Below are 10,724 nucleotides of genomic sequence, written 5' to 3' on the forward strand. Positions count from 1 at the left end.
TTCTAATTTTTATATTTCCATTTCGTACTTGGTCACGAGACATAATCATATACTTTGTCTTTTCGGGATTTACTTCCAAACCTATCTCCTTATTTGCTTCAAGTAAAATTCCCGTGTTTTCCTTAATTATTTTGTGGATTTTCTCCTAACATATACACATCATCCGCATAAACTGATGTAACCCGTTCAATTCCAAACTCTCTCTGTTTTATTGGACTTTCGTAATGATATATTCTAGAGCAAAGTTAAAAAGTACTACTACTACTACTACTACTACTAGGTATTACCTATTATTATTATTATTATTATTATTATTATTATTATCATCATCATCATCATCATGTGCTCTTTTCTGGTGAAACATGCCAGAACATCATGTGCTAATAATTATGTTTTTAACATAATTATTCTTCGAGCTCCACTTAGGCCTTGAAAATCTTAAAATTGGACGAAAATAAGGTTAAAGACATCAAAATTCCTGTGCACTGAAGTGATCATTTTCCTGTCCGCTATAATATATTCTACATAGAGTTCCACCACCCTTTTTTCCCCAGAAGAAAAACACTGATTTTATTATTTATTTACTTATACTGTCAGAATGAAGGCAATAGGGCTTTCTCGTACACACTATCAGGTCACAAAGTACACAAGCAGTGAAATTTAACAAAAAGTGAAAGAACCAAATTCTAACACAGGCCTATTACAGAAAATAACATAACAAAGTTGACACTGTAAAAAAATGAAATAATACCATGGGCTAACAAAAAAGTAAAAAAAGAAACAGATCTAAAGACTGCGATAACACAAACAACTCTATAAGCACAAATGGTTAGGACGGAAAACATAAGGAAGAATACAACAAATAGAACGTAATAAAGTAATAAAAACTAAATAAAAGCCAGAATTAAAAGACTATGATAATAAATTCATCTGGTGATCAAGACAGTGCAGTCACAGTCTAGTATATACAGTCGCGAAGCTCAATACGTAGTAAATTTGCAAACATTAGATAGTTGCTCACCACTAGGATCGCTAATATCGCCTCATTACAGGCAATGCAAAATAGTACCGTCACAGTCTATTGCTTCTAGCACCCTCAAAACTCAAGCTTCGTGACTGTATATAGTAGACTGTGGAGCAGTGTTGGTGAAAAATAAAAAATAAAGAGAAAGATATTATTTACAAAACTTTCACAGAGAAAAGGGCTTATAATTGAAGGAAGTTTCAATTGAAGAACTCCAATTTTAGTTTATTTTTTAAATTTGATTATGTCCAACAGTCTCTGACATGCTATGGTAGAGTTCCAGAGATGAGCTGCAGAGACAATGAAAGATGCACAACAGGAGAAAGGAAGAGATTCGGAAATTAATTAGAAGAAATTACAGAAATATCACGTCAATCCATTTCACTCAAAATACAATATATGGCACTTCTTAAATGGCAACAAATATCAGAGATGTCAGTGGCATATGTTTGGGATTTTCCAACAATTTCTGCTCCTGAAATTGAACAAGATTTCAAGTTCATAACAAATATAAATGACACTCGGGAGGAAATTAAACGCAGAATAAATATGGGAAATGCGTGTTATTATTCGGTTGAGAAGCTCTTATCATCCAGTCTGCTGTCCAAAAATCTGAAAGTTAGAATTTATAAAACAGTTATATTACCGGTTCTTCTGTATGGGTGTGAAACTTGGACTCTCACTCTGAGAGAGGAACATAGGTTCAGGGTGTTTGAGAATAAGGTGCTTAGGAAAATATTTGGGGCTAAGCGGGATGAAGTTACAGGAGAATGGAGAAAGTTACACAACACAGAACTGCACGCATTGTATTCTTCACCTGACATAATTAGGAACATTAAATCCAGACGTTTGAGATGGGCAGGGCATGTAGCACGTATGGGCGAATCCAGAAATGCATATAGAGTGTTAGTTGGGAGACCGGAGGGAAAAAGACCTTTAGGGAGGCCGAGACGTAGATGGGAGGATAATATTAAAATGGATTTGAGGGAGGTGGGGTATGATGATAGAGACTGGATTAATCTTGCACAGGATAGGGACCGCTGGCGGGCTTATGTGAGGGCGGCAATGAACCTTCGGGTTCCTTAAAAGCCATTTGTAAGTAAGTAAGTAAGACTAGTAATATACTGAGGTAGTTCGAAGACATATTTTGGAACTGATTTTCTTTCATAAGGTGTCATTAAATACAAAACTTCTATAACTCAGACTAGAGGTAAAGTAAGGTAGTCAATAAATTATATTTATTTAGTTGTTTTTTCGCCACTGTGAGTACTACCATGTCTATTGAGATCATAACGTCGTATGAAAGTTCTGCCACAAATGTCACATTTAAAAGGACGCTCTCCACTGTGTATTAACGAATGTTTCTTCATATTTGTTCCCGAGGAGAAAGTTTTTAAGCAAATGTTACATTTGAAAGGCTTCTCCTTTTTGTGGGTATTAACATGGTATATAAGAACCGAACGCTGAGTGAAAGATTTACCACAAATATCACATTTGAAAGGTCGCTCTCCAGTATGCAAGAGTTTATGTTGTTCAAGAACACCACGCCAAGCGAAAGTCATGTCGCATATGTTACACTTAAAAGGTTTTTCTCCACTATGGACGCGCAAATGCTTTTGGATTACATTTCGCGTTGCGAAAGTTTTTCCGCAAATATCACATTTGAAAGGTCTTTCTTTGCTGTGAGTTCTGCCGTGTAATACTAAGGTACAATGTTGTGTGAAAGATTTTCCACAGACGTCACATTCAAAAGGCCGTTCCCCGCTGTGAGTACGACGATGAACATCTCGCTGAACGCGCCACCTGAAGCTCTTCCCACACTCAGGACATCTATAAGGTTTCTCACCTGTGTGAATGACTTGATGTCTAGAAAGATATGAACGTTCAGCGAAGGACTTGTGACAGATGTTACATTTGTATGAATCCTCTTTCTGGTGTATGAGTAGCTGGTGTCTTCTCAGGTGGTAGCGCGTCGTGAAGGTCTCTGGACACGCACTACATTTCAGACATTTCTTGCTGTGTGTCCTTCCATGTTCTGAAAGATGCCATCGTCTCTTATATCGCTTACCACAAATGTTGCACTTGAAAGGTACAGCTTCACCATCAACTACTTCATGGCAATTATTCTCTTGTGCTAACTTTTTACTACTGACATTAAGCTGTGATTCGTCAACGTCAGCATCATAATGGTCTTGATTCAAGTTATGACACCACAAAGCAGTGTCAAGACCACATATTCTTTGCTGGTCACTAGCATCAGATGTAAATTTATCAACACAACTGAAAACAGAATTCACATATTCAAGACAAAATTTACAATGTACTCCATTACTGATTAATTGATATTAGATTTATATGTACATGCATATCGCCGCTGAGCCTCCAAAATCTGTGTGTTTTTAAAAAGATTTTGCAGGAGAAGAAAAACAGCATTGTCACTTTTAATTTCTTTGATTTTCAAAGCTACTTTCGGTAAAATTTAATAATTTTTCTTGTAATGATTGAAATTATACCAAGAGTAGTTTTGAAAATTAAGGGTATTAAAAGTGACAATGTCTTTTTCTTTCTCCTAAAAATCCTTTTTAAAAACACACAGAATATCATCACTGCACCTCCAAAATCTGCTGTCTGCTTACAAAGATACCCGACTCCTACTGATCGATAGTGACTGAAAATTTGTTCATGTAAAGGTATGGTCACACATCACTACTTTTGCAGCGCTGCAGTACAAAAAACTGCGTAACTCTTGTACTGCGACGTGTGAACAACGGTGCAACCCGAAAAGTAGTGGCTGCCGAACCTGCTGTCCGCTACTTTTCCATGCTGCATGCAGCTTAAAAGTAGCGACGTGTGAACAGGGTTCTCAGGTTTGCAGCCGCAGCATTTTTGATATTGGTTTTGTTGAAACTTTTGCTGTAGTTGCAACCAGAGTTACCACCCAAATGTGCGAATGATACTTTTATTTTTTGGATATATTTTAATGTTAAATGTGATGAAAATAAATTATTTGTAACAGTTACTAAATACACAACATAGTCTGAACATAATTGCTGACGATATAATTCATTTTTTTAATTTTCCTTAGCGTAGTTCCAAACAGGAGGGTTGCCAACATTGATTACGTGAATATACTGTTGGTTATCATTTAAGTATATAGGCATTTTTAAAAGCTTTATAGTAAAAATAATGTCAATTTCTGAATACTAGATACGACAGAAAAGCAAATAATAGAAAAAGAAGCTTTCGCATGAGTTTCTTAATAATGCGAACATAATCACAAAATGTATATTGAGAAGTCAACACGGAGATGGAAACCTGCAGCACGACTGCGGCTGCAAAAGTAGCGCATTGTGTGTGAACAGCAGCACTCGGGTTGCACAGCACGAAAAGTAGCGTGCAGCGCACTACTTTTAGCTTACGTGTGAACACGACACGCAACTTTTGCAGCTGCAGTACAAATGTTGCGCTGCAAAAGTAGTGCTGTGTGACCGTACCATAAATGTGGATTTTTCAGTTATTACTTGTACGAATAGATGGTGTAGGTAACAATCAGCAATATGTAAAATAAATATGTTAAACTTGAAAAAAAAAAACTCACTTTCGTTCAGAACTTTCGTGGTGCTCTTGCAGTTCTTCATCCAGAGAAGTATCATACTGGAGTTCTTTTTCCTATATTAAAGTAAAAGTTACACCATCAATATAAATAAATTTATACAGATATGATATGGAACTACTACGATAAATCAGTAAATTTTAACACAATTCATGATGGTGGATATTTGGACAGATCGGTTTTATACAGGTGAGATAGACTAGAGTAGCAAAAGGCAATTAGTTGGATGGGTGTATAGATAATAGATACTCACGAGTCTCACCTCAATCTCACACTTGATTTCAGGAAAATTTACGTCCTCTGTAAAAGTTTCTTGTTTGATGTATATTGCAGAAAATTTATTCTGTGTATTCAATGGATCATTTTCAGAATTTGAAATGCGTTCATTTTCTATTTCATCCGCACCCAAAAATTTACATGATGAATTCTGATTTATCTGGAAAAATACGCAGAAGTTAAAATATAAATTATGACTTAAATCATTAACGTCAACACAACCACTCCTACAGAGAGAATGAATTGAACTGCCGTGTGTGCAGGAGACAGTTTGCCACATATTGCATGGCCTTCGTGCTGGTCACATGCTGCCCGGTCCACCTACATTATGTTAAGTGAACACTTTGTATATATGATGTAATTCTCCAGGAAGCAGGAATCCAAAAAGTTTGTAACATTTAACATTTACTACCAGTGTCAGAATGCCCAGATTAAATAAGCACAAGAATCATATAGATAAATATATCAGAAAACTTGACAGACATGTCACCTGAACGCATATGCCACATCCTCAAAGATAAAATCTCACCTCAGCCTCACATTTAATATTAGACACTGTTGTACCAACTGGAGCAGCTTCTTCTTTTATACAATGTATGGAAGAAAGATTATTCATTTTATTTATATCTGCGGACTAATCACCAACAATCTTTCGAGCTGCCTAAAATATAAAAACAATAAAATTAAATTCAAATCAACTAAAGGACGCGCTTCCGTATAGGGGCAGTGGCAAATTGGGATTTTGGTATTTTGTACGGATTTAATAGTTACATAATATTGATAAGTGTATTTTGTTTACGGGAATGAAGTAGTTTTTTCATACTTTCAGTCAGCAACTCCTCACATGTAACTTCTACTGTATCTCTTTTTACAATCTTACTATACGAAAATAGTGAAACGAGCGTTGAGGAACTTCCGCCGATTTTAGCAAGACTTCTGACTTCTATTACATTCAAATAATTATAAAGTACGATAATTTGGTCCAGGGAGCATCCGTTTTTGGTGCAAAGATAATTCGTTTGGCGTGTTTCTTAATTGAAATTAACCTATGTGGGTCGGTGTCTATTCCAAAATCAGCGGAAGCCCCTCAACGCTCGTTTAACCGAAAATAATCAGCTGCAATAAGAACATAATATTCATATTCCACTGTTTCTTATATAATGCGTTCAATTTAAAAAGGGCCACACAATGAACAGGATATAGGCTAACATAACTGAATGTACGTATTTTGTGTGCAGTAGAAATACAGTATAAGTGGGCCACACACTGAAAAATACCTACCAGTGCATAACTTAACTATCTGTATATTTTGTTTTTAGTAATGATATCCTATGTCGTACGCATACGTCATAATTAGTAACCAAATTTAGTAATCATTTCATTTTTATTCGATGTTTTATGCCCAGTGAAAACTCTAATACACTAAACACAAATTGAATAATTACATTAAAACAAAATCCTCACCTCTATCCCGCGATGTAATGCAGGGAAAATGTCATTTTTCGTTTCTTTTTTGTCGTCATAACTTATAGCGTCCACAGAGTTAGTCTCATTTGAAATGAATTCACTTTTCAAAACATCCATCTTTGCTGATGAAATGACAGACCGGATTTCGACTTTATATCTAGAGAAAAATAAAAGGCAGGAGATAAATAGTAAGCAATGCATTGGATATGTAGCCAATCAAAATATATTCCAAACTTAGAAACTGACTTAAAGTAGAGGATTATGTACGAAGGTTGCAATTTCCTTGATCATTTTGAAAGCCACTTAACTCTAACCTGATCTGGAGACAAGTCTGGATGGTACATACAGAAACAAATTCTAACACGTTTTAGCTAGTACTAACTTAAGACATGACGACAATTTAACTATAGCATTCATTATAAATCACCAAGAAGCCATTCTAATCAGTGAAATGCTTCAATAAATACATTGATGGCTTTGCTTTGACAGCAGCATTAACTTACGTGATATGAAACAAAGAGAGCAATTATTTACATAACATTGTCTTATCATTGGAACTGATGATTATAAATACAAATACGAATAAAACTGACAGTGAAAATATAACACAACAACTGCTACAAAAATGTTTTGACGTTTACATTGACACCATCAATAACGAAAGTGGCAACCATTGCAACAGCTTTGCCAATATACGCAATCCAACATAAAAAATGGATGTGACATATTTTCTACATTTTATCTCAAGAAAGGTTTTTACATAAAGGGATATTATTGTAAAATTTACTACGCCATAAAATATAGTGAGATCATCTGCATCGGATTATTTTTAGAACAGTTGTATGGCATAATACAGTAGATGTTGTTACCAGCAGTGAGTGACGTTTGAGAGAGCGCAATTCAAACAATGCCATTGTTCTATACCTATACACTTTAACACTTATATAATCACTGATTAATTTTACATTTTCTTTACTGTGTTAACTTTTTAGGAAATTACCTGGCTGATAATTTCATTGTCCATTGTCTTCTGTATTGTCGAGTAATGTAATATTCGGATACAAAAGAACGCCAAGAACACATTTCATATGCATTATTCTACATTACTCTTTCAGTTATAATTACCGACAATATTTTAACAAGTCATTCGGCAATCCTTTACATAGACACAATAATTATGAGTCATATAATACAATCTGTATTAGTTTAATAAAATGTACAAACTAGTATCTTTTTATCCTCTCAGTATCTATTCCTGCAATATTGTGATTATTGCAAACACATATAACAGCTTGTCACTGCACAGGTTATAGTTCACTGCCACCATTTTGGTACAGATCAGATTAAAGACCTCTATGTATACATCGTAAGCAACGGTATACATAATCTCTGACATATCTAAGCTCAATTCATCCAATCTCAAATTAAAGAAAAGGCGGTTCATTTTAAGAACCAACATATTCGCTTTGCGTAAATTAATTGCATTAATAAATTAATGAAATCGCTATTTCGGGATGCAGATTACCTATATGTTTTTCGGTAATTTTTAGATATTGTGAAACTTGCGCCAATTCTTAGCCTTTTCCTTCGATGAAGAAAAAAAAAAGTGTGGTTGGTGGTGATTAAAAATATTACTAGTAGTGAAAAAGATTTTGTGCCAGTGTATGAAGACGGGAGTTCTGAAAGAAATTTTGAAGATCCACACAAATGGTGAGTTTTATTTGTCAGTTGACTTGTTCTAGAAAATAGAACTTTAATTACAGAAAAGCAATGGTTTCTTCAGCAGACATATTTCAGTGATATCCCGTGGCGTAAATAGAGGCTTGAAGGTCCCTGCAAAAGTTTTTTTTGGTGCTTTTAAGTTCTACAAAGTGACACCTGTAAGCTACAGGTTTTATGATACCCGAATAATTTCTATATCGCGTACATTAGAAATACCAGTACACAACTCTTAATACAATTTGAATACAAAGTAGATATTCAAGATTTATTTCTAAGCTACATTTTATAAATGTATGTAAGTATAACATTTTTTCATATCTTGAAACTCGTTCCTTCTTGCTTTGACAGTGGCAAAGTTATCTATTAATTCTTCGAAGTCCAGCTTCCTAATCACAGACTGCTCGCTGGATAGAAGTGATAAACCTTTCAATCTTTCATCAGCCACACTGCTTTCTAAGATATATTTTATTTTTAAGTTTAGAAAATTAATATTTCTGACTATTCCTGTTAACTGCCATTGCAGCGAGTTCAAGCTGTACAAGGTTCTGGAAAACTGGATGAAAGAAAGTGATTTTTCATTATACGAAGAGGGACTAGTTCACCGATTGTTGTTGTCACATTGTCAAATTTCGACAGTTCGAGTATGGTACAAAAAAATTGCTAGTCCAAGAAATTTGCCACCCCAGGTCATAGCCCATGTGTAAATATGGCACTGATGCTATTGCAAGAAAAGAAATAGGTAAATAGATGATGAAAATATAATAATAATAATAATAATAATAATAATAATAATAATAATAATAATACCAGCAACAATAATGGGTGAGCCCTTAGGCATTTGCCAGTCCAGTCACTCTGTAATTATGCCTCTGTGATATCGGAGGAGATTCTAATTCCGCAGACTCGACCATGCACTTAGTACACACTAATACTAATATTATCTTTCTTTCTTTCTTTTACATCTATCATGTGCATAATCATGATGCCTCTCGAAAACAAGTCACCAGACATTTAATATTATTATATCACTCTGCCCCGTGAATTAATTTTGAAAGTGTTATCTGGCCCTTCAACCAAAAACAGATGAACCACACTGATGTAGGACTACAGTAATCCATGAATTCTTGGCTCAAAGGAAGTAACTTGTGTAATAAGTATTTGGAAATAAATCATTTATGAACTATAAAATTTAAATCGTACTCATAGAAAAAATTCACCATATTTTGGACGAAAATGCCAAGTAGCAGAATTGATCAAAAACCATTTTACCACACTCTCAAAACTGGCTCTGTTACCAGACTGGAGAGCAACTCTTGATAACAGATCCAACAGATGTTTCCCCTTTTCTTACCTTCTCTGATGATGGAGCCAACAAGAAGCTCCGAAACGCTGGATGTTTCTGCATCTATAACATGGTGTAAGAACCCAAAAAATCTCGCACCTTGTTGAAAGTTTTACATCACACTTGAGTTTCAAACTGTACCTCTGTCATATATACCACAATTCAAAAAGATCTTTACAGTTTCAGAATGTCATATCATAATATAGTAATGAATTAGAATAATGTAACATACTATACTCAAAACAATAATGGTGAAATAGCAAAAATCAAAGATGGCTGGCACTTTAATGCTGCCCTACTTTGAATCTAAAGCACTAACGTTACTAAGAACTTGTGTAGGCCTGTTATGTGATATGATGAAATCAGGTAACCTTACACATAACTGGCTATATAAAGAAATCTATACTAATAATAAATCTGTAGCCGAAATTTTTCTGGTAATTTTCGATTTTCCAAAAATAATTGGTCCTAACATATATAATTAACCACCCTGAAACCGAAAATCGCTTTTTTGAAATTTTTGTTTGTATGTCTGTCTGTCGGTCTGTATGTTTGTTACCTTTTCACGCGATAATGGCTGAACGGATTTCGATGAAAATTGGAATATAAATTAAGTTCGTTGTAACTTAGATTTTAGGCTATATGGCATTCAAAATACCTTATTTAAAAGGGGGGTTATAAGGGGGACTGAAATAAATCGAAATATCTCGCTTATTATTGATTTTTGTGAAAAATGTTACATAACAAAAGTTTCTTTAAAAATAATTTGCGATAAGTTTTATTCCTTGAAAAATTTTGATAGGACTGATATTTAATGAGATAAATGAGTTTTAAAATTGAAATAACTGCCATCTAAGGCCGTGTAACGAATTAAAAAACAAATGACTTCGTCTATAAGGGGCCTTGGACAGCAACAATCGAAAGCTATGAAAGATAGCCTACAGAGAATGTTTCTGTGTTTGTATGAAGTAATATCGGAAGCTAAATTAACCGATTTGTATAATTAATTATTATTTCACCATTGGAAAGTGTAGTTTCTCTAGATGGACATAATGCTATAATGTTATTACAGTAACTTCTGATATGATATGATATGATATGATATGATATAATATAATATAATATAATATAATATAATTTAAGTTATTTGAAGGGTTCAGAACCATAGTGGGCCAAGCGCCATTTACTGAATACGTAGAAAACAAGGGTTAAAATTAAGTTATTACCATAATTCAATGGAAACCTATAACAAGTAAAATAAAGAATACACATTAAATCTA

The 10,724-nt window shown here is 34.3% G+C and overlaps 1 protein-coding gene across 4 annotated transcripts; it reads right to left on the reverse strand.

Moving 5' to 3' along the window:
- Positions 1-1,602: 1,602 nt before the first annotated feature.
- On the reverse strand, positions 1,603-8,867 carry LOC138701010 (zinc finger protein 845-like). Of its 4 annotated transcripts, XM_069827496.1 has the most exons (6): positions 6,884-7,345; positions 6,378-6,537; positions 5,443-5,574; positions 4,891-5,073; positions 4,623-4,693; positions 1,603-3,304 (listed from the first exon to the last, which is right to left on the reverse strand). In XM_069827496.1, the coding sequence occupies exons 3-6, from the start codon at positions 5,527-5,529 to the stop codon at positions 2,263-2,265; spliced, it is 1,383 nt and encodes a 460-aa protein (XP_069683597.1). In that variant the 5' UTR covers positions 5,530-5,574; positions 6,378-6,537; positions 6,884-7,345; the 3' UTR covers positions 1,603-2,262. The 4 variants fall into 4 exon arrangements, with proteins under 4 accessions (XP_069683597.1, XP_069683594.1, XP_069683595.1 ...); XM_069827493.1 differs by lacking the exons at positions 5,443-5,574; positions 6,884-7,345 and adding an exon at positions 7,381-8,867 and having other exon boundaries at positions 1,604-3,304; XM_069827494.1 differs by lacking the exons at positions 5,443-5,574; positions 6,884-7,345 and adding an exon at positions 7,381-8,866 and having other exon boundaries at positions 2,097-3,304; positions 4,900-5,073.
- Between the last annotated feature and the right edge of the window lie 1,857 nt (positions 8,868-10,724).

Source organism: Periplaneta americana, chromosome 6, assembly GCF_040183065.1.
Source record: "Periplaneta americana isolate PAMFEO1 chromosome 6, P.americana_PAMFEO1_priV1, whole genome shotgun sequence".
In the NCBI taxonomy this organism is placed as follows: Eukaryota; Metazoa; Arthropoda; class Insecta; order Blattodea; family Blattidae; genus Periplaneta; species Periplaneta americana.